The sequence below is a fragment of the Sardina pilchardus genome, chromosome 1 (genome assembly GCF_963854185.1).
Source record: "Sardina pilchardus chromosome 1, fSarPil1.1, whole genome shotgun sequence".
Taxonomy (NCBI): domain Eukaryota; kingdom Metazoa; phylum Chordata; class Actinopteri; order Clupeiformes; family Clupeidae; genus Sardina; species Sardina pilchardus.
The window spans coordinates 371,427-386,426 of NC_084994.1; the positions used below are offsets into that span (position 1 = coordinate 371,427).

The 15,000-nt window shown below is 47.2% G+C and overlaps 1 protein-coding gene across 4 annotated transcripts in view; it reads left to right on the forward strand.

Moving 5' to 3' along the window:
* Positions 1–15,000, forward strand: part of zgc:112980 (uncharacterized protein LOC503706 homolog) — a 62,674-nt gene that overhangs the window by 8,672 nt on the left and 39,002 nt on the right. For 2 of the 4 annotated variants that reach the window (XM_062518463.1, XM_062518694.1), the window contains 2 exons: positions 12,720–12,851; positions 13,810–13,875. In XM_062518463.1, the coding sequence (XP_062374447.1) occupies positions 12,720–12,851; positions 13,810–13,875 (198 nt within the window). Of the gene's footprint in view, positions 1–12,719; positions 12,852–13,575; positions 13,642–13,809; positions 13,876–15,000 lie in introns of all 4 variants that reach the window. The other 2 variants (XM_062518532.1, XM_062518615.1) reach the window with 2 other exon arrangements.

Below are 15,000 nucleotides of genomic sequence, written 5' to 3' on the forward strand. Positions count from 1 at the left end.
CTCTAGCAGCACATCCAGTCACAGTTAGCTACCATGACAACGCTAGATGCATCACTGCACATCATCTCTAGCACTGCATCCAGTCACAGTTAGCTACCATGACAACGCTAGATGCATCACTGCACATCATCTCTAGCAGCACATCCAGTCACAGTTAGCTACCATGACAACGCTAGATGCATCACTGCACATCATCTCTAACAGCACATCCAGTCACAGTTAGCTACCATGACAACGCTAGATGCATCACTGCACATCATCTCTAACAGCACATCCAGTCACAGTTAGCTACCATGACAACGCTAGATGCATCACTGCACATCATCTCTAACAGCACATCCAGTCACAGTTAGCTACCATGACAACGCTAGATGCATCACTGCACATCATCTCTAGCACTGCATCCAGTCACAGTTAGCTACCATGACAACGCTAGATGCATCACTGCACATCATCTCTAGCAGCACATCCAGTCACAGTTAGCTACCATGACAACGCTAGATGCATCACTGCACATCATCTCTAGCACTGCATCCAGTCACAGTTAGCTACCATGACAACGCTAGATGCATCACTGCACGTTAGTCATCTCTAGCACTGCATCCAGTCACAGTTAGCTACCATGACAACGCTAGATGCATCACTGCACGTTAGTCATCTCTAGCAGCACATCCAGTCACAGTTAGCTACCATGACAACGCTAGATGCATCACTGCACATCATCTCTAGCAGCACATCCAGTCACAGTTAGCTACCATGACAACGCTAGATGCATCACTGCACATCATCTCTAGCAGCGCATCCAGTCACAGTTAGCTACCATGACAACGCTAGATGCATCACTGCACATCATCTCTAGCAGCACATCCAGTCACAGTTAGCTACCATGACAACGCTAGATGCATCACTGCACGTTAGTCATCTCTAGCACTGCATCCAGTCACAGTTAGCTACCATGACAACGCTAGATGCATCACTGCACGTTAGTCATCTCTAGCAGCACATCCAGTCACAGTTAGCTACCATGACAACGCTAGATGCATCACTGCACATCATCTCTAACAGCACATCCAGTCACAGTTAGCTACCATGACAACGCTAGATGCATCACCGCACGTCATCTCTAGCACTGCATCCAGTCACAGTAAGCTACCATGACAACGCTAGATGCATCTCTAGCACTGCATCCAGTCACAGTTAGCTACCATGACAACGCTAGATGCATCACTGCACATCATCTCTAACAGCACATCCAGTCACAGTTAGCTACCATGACAACGCTAGATGCATCACCGCACGTTAGTCATCTCTAGCAGCACATCCAGTCACAGTTAGCTACCATGACAACGCTAGATGCATCACTGCACATCATCTCTAGCAGCACATCCAGTCACAGTTAGCTACCATGACAACGCTAGATGCATCACTGCACATCATCTCTAGCAGCACATCCAGTCACAGTTAGCTACCATGACAACGCTAGATGCATCACTGCACATCATCTCTAGCAGCACATCCAGTCACAGTTAGCTACCATGACAACGCTAGATGCATCACTGCACGTTAGTCATCTCTAGCACTGCATCCAGTCACAGTTAGCTACCATGACAACGCTAGATGCATCACTGCACATCATCTCTAACAGCACATCCAGTCACAGTTAGCTACCATGACAACGCTAGATGCATCACTGCACGTCATCTCTAGCAGCACATCCAGTCACAGTTAGCTACCATGACAACGCTAGATGCATCACTGCACATCATCTCTAGCACTGCATCCAGTCACAGTTAGCTACCATGACAACGCTAGATGCATCACTGCACATCATCTCTAACAGCACATCCAGTCACAGTTAGCTACCATGACAACGCTAGATGCATCACTGCACATCATCTCTAACAGCACATCCAGTCACAGTTAGCTACCATGACAACGCTAGATGCATCACTGCACGTTAGTCATCTCTAGCACTGCATCCAGTCACAGTTAGCTACCATGACAACGCTAGATGCATCACTGCACGTTAGTCATCTCTAGCAGCACATCCAGTCACAGTTAGCTACCATGACAACGCTAGATGCATCACTGCACATCATCTCTAACAGCACATCCAGTCACAGTTAGCTACCATGACAACGCTAGATGCATCACTGCACATCATCTCTAGCAGCACATCCAGTCACAGTTAGCTACCATGACAACGCTAGATGCATCACTGCACGTCATCTCTAACAGCACATCCAGTCACAGTTAGCTACCATGACAACGCTAGATGCATCACTGCACATCATCTCTAACAGCACATCCAGTCACAGTTAGCTACCATGACAACGCTAGATGCATCACTGCACATCATCTCTAACAGCACATCCAGTCACAGTTAGCTACCATGACAACGCTAGATGCATCACTGCACATCATCTCTAGCACTGCATCCAGTCACAGTTAGCTACCATGACAACGCTAGATGCATCACTGCACATCATCTCTAGCAGCACATCCAGTCACAGTTAGCTACCATGACAACGCTAGATGCATCACTGCACGTTAGTCATCTCTAGCAGCACATCCAGTCACAGTTAGCTACCATGACAACGCTAGATGCATCACTGCACATCATCTCTAACAGCACATCCAGTCACAGTTAGCTACCATGACAACGCTAGATGCATCACTGCACGTTAGTCATCTCTAGCACTGCATCCAGTCACAGTTAGCTACCATGACAACGCTAGATGCATCACTGCACATCATCTCTAGCAGCACATCCAGTCACAGTTAGCTACCATGACAACGCTAGATGCATCACTGCACGTTAGTCATCTCTAGCAGCACATCCAGTCACAGTTAGCTACCATGACAACGCTAGATGCATCACTGCACATCATCTCTAACAGCACATCCAGTCACAGTTAGCTACCATGACAACGCTAGATGCATCACTGCACGTTAGTCATCTCTAGCACTGCATCCAGTCACAGTTAGCTACCATGACAACGCTAGATGCATCACTGCACATCATCTCTAACAGCACATCCAGTCACAGTTAGCTACCATGACAACGCTAGATGCATCACTGCACATCATCTCTAGCAGCACATCCAGTCACAGTTAGCTACCATGACAACGCTAGATGCATCACTGCACATCATCTCTAACAGCACATCCAGTCACAGTTAGCTACCATGACAACGCTAGATGCATCACTGCACGTTAGTCATCTCTAGCACTGCATCCAGTCACAGTTAGCTACCATGACAACGCTAGATGCATCACTGCACATCATCTCTAGCACTGCATCCAGTCACAGTTAGCTACCATGACAACGCTAGATGCATCACTGCACATCATCTCTAACAGCACATCCAGTCACAGTTAGCTACCATGACAACGCTAGATGCATCACTGCACGTCATCTCTAGCACTGCATCCAGTCACAGTTAGCTACCATGACAACGCTAGATGCATCACTGCACGTTAGTCATCTCTAACAGCACATCCAGTCACAGTTAGCTACCATGACAACGCTAGATGCATCACTGCACATCATCTCTAGCACTGCATCCAGTCACAGTTAGCTACCATGACAACGCTAGATGCATCACTGCACGTTAGTCATCTCTAGCACTGCATCCAGTCACAGTTAGCTACCATGACAACGCTAGATGCATCACCGCACATCATCTCTAGCAGCACATCCAGTCACAGTTAGCTACCATGACAACGCTAGATGCATCACTGCACATCATCTCTAACAGCACATCCAGTCACAGTTAGCTACCATGACAACGCTAGATGCATCACCGCACGTTAGTCATCTCTAGCAGCACATCCAGTCACAGTTAGCTACCATGACAACGCTAGATGCATCACCGCACATCATCTCTAACAGCACATCCAGTTACAGTTAGCTACCATGACAACGCTAGATGCATCACCGCACGTTAGTCATCTCTAGCAGCACATCCAGTCACAGTTAGCTACCATGACAACGCTAGATGCATCACTGCACATCATCTCTAACAGCACATCCAGTCACAGTTAGCTACCATGACAACGCTAGATGCATCACTGCACATCATCTCTAACAGCACATCCAGTCACAGTTAGCTACCATGACAACGCTAGATGCATCACCGCACATCATCTCTAGCACTGCATCCAGTCACAGTTAGCTACCATGACAACGCTAGATGCATCACTGCACGTTAGTCATCTCTAGCAGTACATCCAGTCACAGTTAGCTACCATGACAACGCTAGATGCATCACTGCACATCATCTCTAGCAGCACATCCAGTCACAGTTAGCTACCATGACAACGCTAGATGCATCACTGCACGTTAGTCATCTCTAACAGCACATCCAGTCACAGTTAGCTACCATGACAACGCTAGATGCATCACTGCACATCATCTCTAACAGCACATCCAGTCACAGTTAGCTACCATGACAACGCTAGATGCATCACTGCACATCATCTCTAACAGCACATCCAGTCACAGTTAGCTACCATGACAACGCTAGATGCATCACTGCACATCATCTCTAACAGCACATCCAGTCACAGTTAGCTACCATGACAACGCTAGATGCATCACTGCACGTTAGTCATCTCTAGCAGCACATCCAGTCACAGTTAGCTACCATGACAACGCTAGATGCATCACTGCACATCATCTCTAACAGCACATCCAGTCACAGTTAGCTACCATGACAACGCTAGATGCATCACTGCACATCATCTCTAGCAGCACATCCAGTCACAGTTAGCTACCATGACAACGCTAGATGCATCACTGCACATCATCTCTAACAGCACATCCAGTCACAGTTAGCTACCATGACAACGCTAGATGCATCACCGCACGTCATCTCTAGCACTGCATCCAGTCACAGTTAGCTACCATGACAACGCTAGATGCATCACTGCACGTTAGTCATCTCTAGCAGCACATCCAGTCACAGTTAGCTTCCATGACAACGCTAGATGCATCACTGCACGTTAGTCATCTCTAGCACTGCATCCAGTCACAGTTAGCTACCATGACAACGCTAGATGCATCACTGCACGTTAGTCATCTCTAGCACTGCATCCAGTCACAGTTAGCTACCATGACAACGCTAGATGCATCACTGCACATCATCTCTAACAGCACATCCAGTCACAGTTAGCTACCATGACAACGCTAGATGCATCACTGCACGTTAGTCATCTCTAGCAGCACATCCAGTCACAGTTAGCTACCATGACAACGCTAGATGCATCACTGCACATCATCTCTAACAGCACATCCAGTCACAGTTAGCTACCATGACAACGCTAGAGGCATCACTGCACATCATCTCTAACAGCACATCCAGTCACAGTTAGCTACCATGACAACGCTAGATGCATCACTGCACATCATCTCTAACAGCACATCCAGTCACAGTTAGCTACCATGACAACGCTAGATGCATCACTGCACGTTAGTCATCTCTAGCAGCACATCCAGTCACAGTTAGCTACCATGACAACGCTAGATGCATCACTGCACATCATCTCTAACAGCACATCCAGTCACAGTTAGCTACCATGACAACGCTAGATGCATCACTGCACATCATCTCTAACAGCACATCCAGTCACAGTTAGCTACCATGACAACGCTAGATGCATCACTGCACATCATCTCTAACAGCACATCCAGTCACAGTTAGCTACCATGACAACGCTAGATGCATCACTGCACATCATCTCTAACAGCACATCCAGTCACAGTTAGCTACCATGACAACGCTAGATGCATCACTGCACATCATCTCTAGCAGCACATCCAGTCACAGTTAGCTACCATGACAACGCTAGATGCATCACTGCACGTTAGTCATCTCTAGCACTGCATCCAGTCACAGTTAGCTACCATGACAACGCTAGATGCATCACTGCACATCATCTCTAGCAGCACATCCAGTCACAGTTAGCTACCATGACAACGCTAGATGCATCACTGCACATCATCTCTAACAGCACATCCAGTCACAGTTAGCTACCATGACAACGCTAGATGCATCACCGCACATCATCTCTAGCAGCACATCCAGTCACAGTTAGCTACCATGACAACGCTAGATGCATCACTGCACGTTAGTCATCTCTAGCAGCACATCCAGTCACAGTTAGCTACCATGACAACGCTAGATGCATCACTGCACATCATCTCTAACAGCACATCCAGTCACAGTTAGCTACCATGACAACGCTAGATGCATCACTGCACGTTAGTCATCTCTAGCAGCACATCCAGTCACAGTTAGCTACCATGACAACGCTAGATGCATCACTGCACATCATCTCTAACAGCACATCCAGTCACAGTTAGCTACCATGACAACGCTAGATGCATCACTGCACATCATCTCTAACAGCACATCCAGTCACAGTTAGCTACCATGACAACGCTAGATGCATCACTGCACGTCATCTCTAGCACTGCATCCAGTCACAGTTAGCTACCATGACAACGCTAGATGCATCACTGCACGTTAGTCATCTCTAGCACTGCATCCAGTCACAGTTAGCTACCATGACAACGCTAGATGCATCACTGCACGTTAGTCATCTCTAGCACTGCATCCAGTCACAGTTAGCTACCATGACAACGCTAGATGCATCACTGCACGTTAGTCATCTCTAGCAGCACATCCAGTCACAGTTAGCTACCATGACAACGCTAGATGCATCACTGCACGTTAGTCATCTCTAGCACTGCATCCAGTCACAGTTAGCTACCATGACAACGCTAGATGCATCACTGCACGTTAGTCATCTCTAACAGCACATCCAGTCACAGTTAGCTACCATGACAACGCTAGATGCATCACTGCACATCATCTCTAGCAGCACATCCAGTCACAGTTAGCTACCATGACAACGCTAGATGCATCACTGCACATCATCTCTAACAGCACATCCAGTCACAGTTAGCTACCATGACAACGCTAGATGCATCACTGCACGTTAGTCATCTCTAACAGCACATCCAGTCACAGTTAGCTACCATGACAACGCTAGATGCATCACTGCACATCATCTCTAGCAGCACATCCAGTCACAGTTAGCTACCATGACAACGCTAGATGCATCACCGCACATCATCTCTAACAGCACATCCAGTCACAGTTAGCTACCATGACAACGCTAGATGCATCACTGCACGTTAGTCATCTCTAAAAGCACATCCAGTTACAGTTAGCTACCATGACAACGCTAGATGCATCACTGCACGTTAGTCATCTCTAACAGCACATCCAGTCACAGTTAGCTACCATGACAACGCTAGATGCATCACTGCACGTTAGTCATCTCTAGCAGCACATCCAGTCACAGTTAGCTACCATGACAACGCTAGATGCATCACTGCACATCATCTCTAACAGCACATCCAGTCACAGTTAGCTACCATGACAACGCTAGATGCATCACTGCACATCATCTCTAACAGCACATCCAGTCACAGTTAGCTACCATGACAACGCTAGATGCATCACCGCACATCATCTCTAGCACTGCATCCAGTCACAGTTAGCTACCATGACAACGCTAGATGCATCACTGCACATCATCTCTAACAGCACATCCAGTCACAGTTAGCTACCATGACAACGCTAGATGCATCACTGCACATCATCTCTAACAGCACATCCAGTCACAGTTAGCTACCATGACAACGCTAGATGCATCACCGCACATCATCTCTAGCACTGCATCCAGTCACAGTTAGCTACCATGACAACGCTAGATGCATCACTGCACATCATCTCTAGCAGCACATCCAGTCACAGTTAGCTACCATGACAACGCTAGATGCATCACTGCACGTTAGTCATCTCTAGCACTGCATCCAGTCACAGTTAGCTACCATGACAACGCTAGATGCATCACTGCACGTTAGTCATCTCTAGCACTGCATCCAGTCACAGTTAGCTACCATGACAACGCTAGATGCATCACTGCACATCATCTCTAACAGCACATCCAGTCACAGTTAGCTACCATGACAACGCTAGATGCATCACCGCACATCATCTCTAGCACTGCATCCAGTCACAGTTAGCTACCATGACAACGCTAGATGCATCACTGCACGTTAGTCATCTCTAGCAGCACATCCAGTCACAGTTAGCTACCATGACAACGCTAGATGCATCACTGCACATCATCTCTAACAGCACATCCAGTCACAGTTAGCTACCATGACAACGCTAGATGCATCACTGCACATCATCTCTAGCAGCACATCCAGTCACAGTTAGCTACCATGACAACGCTAGATGCATCACCGCACATCATCTCTAGCACTGCATCCAGTCACAGTTAGCTACCATGACAACGCTAGATGCATCACTGCACATCATCTCTAACAGCACATCCAGTCACAGTTAGCTACCATGACAACGCTAGATGCATCACTGCACGTTAGTCATCTCTAGCAGCACATCCAGTCACAGTTAGCTACCATGACAACGCTAGATGCATCACTGCACATCATCTCTAACAGCACATCCAGTCACAGTTAGCTACCATGACAACGCTAGATGCATCACTGCACATCATCTCTAACAGCACATCCAGTCACAGTTAGCTACCATGACAACGCTAGATGCATCACTGCACGTCATCTCTAGCACTGCATCCAGTCACAGTTAGCTACCATGACAACGCTAGATGCATCACTGCACGTTAGTCATCTCTAGCACTGCATCCAGTCACAGTTAGCTACCATGACAACGCTAGATGCATCACTGCACGTTAGTCATCTCTAGCACTGCATCCAGTCACAGTTAGCTACCATGACAACGCTAGATGCATCACTGCACATCATCTCTAGCAGCACATCCAGTCACAGTTAGCTACCATGACAACGCTAGATGCATCACTGCACGTTAGTCATCTCTAGCACTGCATCCAGTCACAGTTAGCTACCATGACAACGCTAGATGCATCACTGCACATCATCTCTAGCAGCACATCCAGTCACAGTTAGCTACCATGACAACGCTAGATGCATCACTGCACGTTAGTCATCTCTAGCACTGCATCCAGTCACAGTTAGCTACCATGACAACGCTAGATGCATCACTGCACGTTAGTCATCTCTAGCACTGCATCCAGTCACAGTTAGCTACCATGACAACGCTAGATGCATCACTGCACGTTAGTCATCTCTAGCAGCACATCCAGTCACAGTTAGCTACCATGACAACGCTAGATGCATCACTGCACGTTAGTCATCTCTAGCACTGCATCCAGTCACAGTTAGCTACCATGACAACGCTAGATGCATCACTGCACGTTAGTCATCTCTAACAGCACATCCAGTCACAGTTAGCTACCATGACAACGCTAGATGCATCACTGCACATCATCTCTAACAGCACATCCAGTCACAGTTAGCTACCATGACAACGCTAGATGCATCACTGCACGTTAGTCATCTCTAACAGCACATCCAGTCACAGTTAGCTACCATGACAACGCTAGATGCATCACTGCACATCATCTCTAGCAGCACATCCAGTCACAGTTAGCTACCATGACAACGCTAGATGCATCACCGCACATCATCTCTAACAGCACATCCAGTCACAGTTAGCTACCATGACAACGCTAGATGCATCACTGCACGTTAGTCATCTCTAACAGCACATCCAGTTACAGTTAGCTACCATGACAACGCTAGATGCATCACTGCACATCATCTCTAGCACTGCATCCAGTCACAGTTAGCTACCATGACAACGCTAGATGCATCACTGCACATCATCTCTAACAGCACATCCAGTCACAGTTAGCTACCATGACAACGCTAGATGCATCACTGCACATCATCTCTAACAGCACATCCAGTCACAGTTAGCTACCATGACAACGCTAGATGCATCACCGCACATCATCTCTAGCACTGCATCCAGTCACAGTTAGCTACCATGACAACGCTAGATGCATCACTGCACATCATCTCTAACAGCACATCCAGTCACAGTTAGCTACCATGACAACGCTAGATGCATCACTGCACATCATCTCTAACAGCACATCCAGTCACAGTTAGCTACCATGACAACGCTAGATGCATCACCGCACATCATCTCTAGCACTGCATCCAGTCACAGTTAGCTACCATGACAACGCTAGATGCATCACTGCACATCATCTCTAGCAGCACATCCAGTCACAGTTAGCTACCATGACAACGCTAGATGCATCACTGCACGTTAGTCATCTCTAGCACTGCATCCAGTCACAGTTAGCTACCATGACAACGCTAGATGCATCACTGCACGTTAGTCATCTCTAGCACTGCATCCAGTCACAGTTAGCTACCATGACAACGCTAGATGCATCACTGCACATCATCTCTAACAGCACATCCAGTCACAGTTAGCTACCATGACAACGCTAGATGCATCACCGCACATCATCTCTAGCACTGCATCCAGTCACAGTTAGCTACCATGACAACGCTAGATGCATCACTGCACGTTAGTCATCTCTAGCACTGCATCCAGTCACAGTTAGCTACCATGACAACGCTAGATGCATCACTGCACATCATCTCTAGCAGCACATCCAGTCACAGTTAGCTACCATGACAACGCTAGATGCATCACTGCACGTTAGTCATCTCTAGCAGCACATCCAGTCACAGTTAGCTACCATGACAACGCTAGATGCATCACTGCACATCATCTCTAACAGCACATCCAGTCACAGTTAGCTACCATGACAACGCTAGATGCATCACTGCACATCATCTCTAGCAGCACATCCAGTCACAGTTAGCTACCATGACAACGCTAGATGCATCACCGCACATCATCTCTAGCACTGCATCCAGTCACAGTTAGCTACCATGACAACGCTAGATGCATCACTGCACATCATCTCTAACAGCACATCCAGTCACAGTTAGCTACCATGACAACGCTAGATGCATCACTGCACATCATCTCTAGCAGCACATCCAGTCACAGTTAGCTACCATGACAACGCTAGATGCATCACTGCACATCATCTCTAACAGCACATCCAGTCACAGTTAGCTACCATGACAACGCTAGATGCATCACCGCACATCATCTCTAGCACTGCATCCAGTCACAGTTAGCTACCATGACAACGCTAGATGCATCACTGCACGTTAGTCATCTCTAGCAGCACATCCAGTCACAGTTAGCTACCATGACAACGCTAGATGCATCACTGCACATCATCTCTAACAGCACATCCAGTCACAGTTAGTTACCATGACAACGCTAGATGCATCACTGCACATCATCTCTAACAGCACATCCAGTCACAGTTAGCTACCATGACAACGCTAGATGCATCACTGCACGTTAGTCATCTCTAGCAGCACATCCAGTCACAGTTAGCTACCATGACAACGCTAGATGCATCACTGCACGTTAGTCATCTCTAGCACTGCATCCAGTCACAGTTAGCTACCATGACAACGCTAGATGCATCACTGCACATCATCTCTAGCAGCACATCCAGTCACAGTTAGCTACCATGACAACGCTAGATGCATCACTGCACGTTAGTCATCTCTAACAGCACATCCAGTCACAGTTAGCTACCATGACAACGCTAGATGCATCACTGCACATCATCTCTAGCAGCACATCCAGTCACAGTTAGCTACCATGACAACGCTAGATGCATCACTGCACGTTAGTCATCTCTAACAGCACATCCAGTCACAGTTAGCTACCATGACAACGCTAGATGCATCACTGCACGTTAGTCATCTCTAGCACTGCATCCAGTCACAGTTAGCTACCATGACAACGCTAGATGCATCACTGCACATCATCTCTAACAGCACATCCAGTCACAGTTAGCTACCATGACAACGCTAGATGCATCACTGCACATCATCTCTAGCAGCACATCCAGTCACAGTTAGCTACCATGACAACGCTAGATGCATCACTGCACATCATCTCTAACAGCACATCCAGTCACAGTTAGCTACCATGACAACGCTAGATGCATCACTGCACATCATCTCTAACAGCACATCCAGTCACAGTTAGCTACCATGACAACGCTAGATGCATCACTGCACGTTAGTCATCTCTAGCAGCACATCCAGTCACAGTTAGCTACCATGACAACGCTAGATGCATCACCGCACGTTAGTCATCTCTAGCACTGCATCCAGTCACAGTTAGCTACCATGACAACGCTAGATGCATCACTGCACATCATCTCTAACAGCACATCCAGTCACAGTTAGCTACCATGACAACGCTAGATGCATCACTGCACATCATCTCTAACAGCACATCCAGTCACAGTTAGCTACCATGACAACGCTAGATGCATCACTGCACGTTAGTCATCTCTAGCACTGCATCCAGTCACAGTTAGCTACCATGACAACGCTAGATGCATCACTGCACATCATCTCTAGCAGCACATCCAGTCACAGTTAGCTACCATGACAACGCTAGGTGTGTGTGCGTTGTTCCAGGTCTGTGTTTGAGTGTGTATGAGTATGATAACAGTATAATAATATGTGTGTGTGTGTGTGTGTGTGTGTGTGTGTGTGTGTGTGTGTGTGTGTGTAGTTCCAGGTCTGTGTTTGAGTGTGTATGAGTATGATAACAGTATAATAATGTGTGTGTGTGTGTGTGTGTGTGTGTGTGTGTGTGTGTTTGTAGTTCCAGGTCCATGTTTGAGTGTGTGTCCGCATTCCTGTCTAAGGCGGAACAAGAGAGTGTGAAGACTGGAGCCGTCATGATGCTGGGAGCTGCCCACCTACTCACACACACACTACCTCCTCACAGTGAAGGGTAACACACACACACACACACACACACACACACACACACACACACACACACACACACACACACACACACACACACACACACACACACACACACACACACACACACAGACACACACACATACACTCATGATGCTGGGAGCTGCTCACCTCCTCACACACACACTACCTCCTCACAGTGACGGGTAACACACACACACACACACACACACACACACACACACACACACACTCACACACACACACACACACACACACACACACACACTACCTCCTCACAGTGAAGGGTAACACACACACACACACACACACACACACACACACACACACACACACACACACACTCACACACTACCTCCTCACAGTGAAGGGTAACACACACACACACACACACACACACACACACACACACACACACACACACACACACACACACACACACACACACACACACACACACACACACACACGATGTGTGTTATTGTCCAGAATGATTCCTACCCTTTTCAACTGATGAATTTAGGCAGCTTTATTTGCACAGTTCTCATAATACCTACCAAGCCCCTCTTAAACTTCTCTTCAACCTCTGTGTGTGTGTGTGTACGTACATATGTGTGTGTGCGTGTGTGTGTGTGTGCGTGTGTGTGGGTGGTGTGTGTGTGTATGCGTGGGTGTGTGTGTGTGCGTGTGTGTGGGTGGTGTGTGTGTGCGCATCTGTTATTGTTTAGATCGCCCGAGTCTTCCGTTGACCCAAAAGATGACGTCTCTGAAGCACTTTGCCTGCTGTTACACAGGTGGGTGTGTGTGTGTGTGTGTGTGTGTGTGTGTGTGTGTGTGTGTGTGTGTGTGTGTGTGTGTGTGTGTGTGTGTGTGTGTGTGTGTGTGTGTGTGTGTGTGTATGTGTGTGGTGTGTGTGTGTGTGTGTGTGATTGGTGTGTGTGTGCGCATCTGTTATTGTTTAGATCGCCCGAGTCTTCCGTTGACCCAAAAGATGACGTCTCTGAAGCACTTTGCCTGCTGTTACACAGGTGTGTGTGTGTGTGTGTAGTGTTTGTGTGTGTGTAGTGTTTGGTTGGTTACTGTAGGTGTGTGTTGAAATCATGTTGCCGTTTACTCATTTGTGTGTGTGGTTATTGCAGGTGTGTGTGTGTGAGTAGAGTGTTTGCGTTGTTATTGCAAGTGTGTGGACATCATGTTGCTGTTTACTCATTTGTGTGTGTGTGTGTGTGTGTGTGTGTGTGTGTGTGTGTGTGTGTGTGTGTAGAGTGTTTGCGTGGTTATTGCAGGTGTGTGTGGACATCACGTTGCTGTTTACTCATTTATGTGTGTGTGTGTGTGTGTGTGTGTGTGTGTGTAGAGTGTTTGCGTGGTTATTGCAGGTGTGTGTCGACATCACGTTGCTGTTTACTCATTTACTGTATGTGTGTGTGTGTGTGTGTGTGTGTAGAGTGTTTGCGTGGTTATTGCAGGTGTGTGTCGACATCACGTTGCTGTTTACTCATTTATGTGTGTGTGTGTGTGTGTAGAGTGTTTGCGTGGTTATTGCAGGTGTGTGTCGACATCACGTTGCTGTTTACTCATTTGTGTGTGTGTGTGTGTGTGTAGAGTGTTTGCGTGGTTATTGCAGGTGTGTGTGGACATCACGTTGCTGTTTACTCATTTGTGTGTGTGTGTGTGTGTGTAGAGTGTTTGCGTGGTTATTGCAGGTGTGTGTGGACATCACGTTGCTGTTTACTCATTTGTGTGTGTGTGTGTGTGTGTGTGTGTGTAGAGTGTTTGCGTGGTTATTGCAGGTGTGTGTCAACATCACGTTGCTGTTTACTCATTTGTGTGTGTGTGTGTGTGTGTGTGTGTGTGTGTGTGTGTAGAGTGTTTGCGTGGTTATTGCAGGTGTGTGTCGACATCACGTTGCTGTTTACTCATTTATGTGTGTGTGTGTGTGTGTGTGTGTAGAGTGTTTGCGTGGTTATTGCAGGTGTGTGTCGACATCACGTTGCTGTTTACTCATTTACTGTATGTGTGTGTGTGTGTGTGTGTGTGTAAAGTGTTTGCGTGGTTATTGCAGGTGTGTGTCGACATCACGTTGCTGTTTACTCATTTACTGTATGTGTGTGTGTGTGTGTGTGTAGAGTGTTTGCGTGGTTATTGCAGGT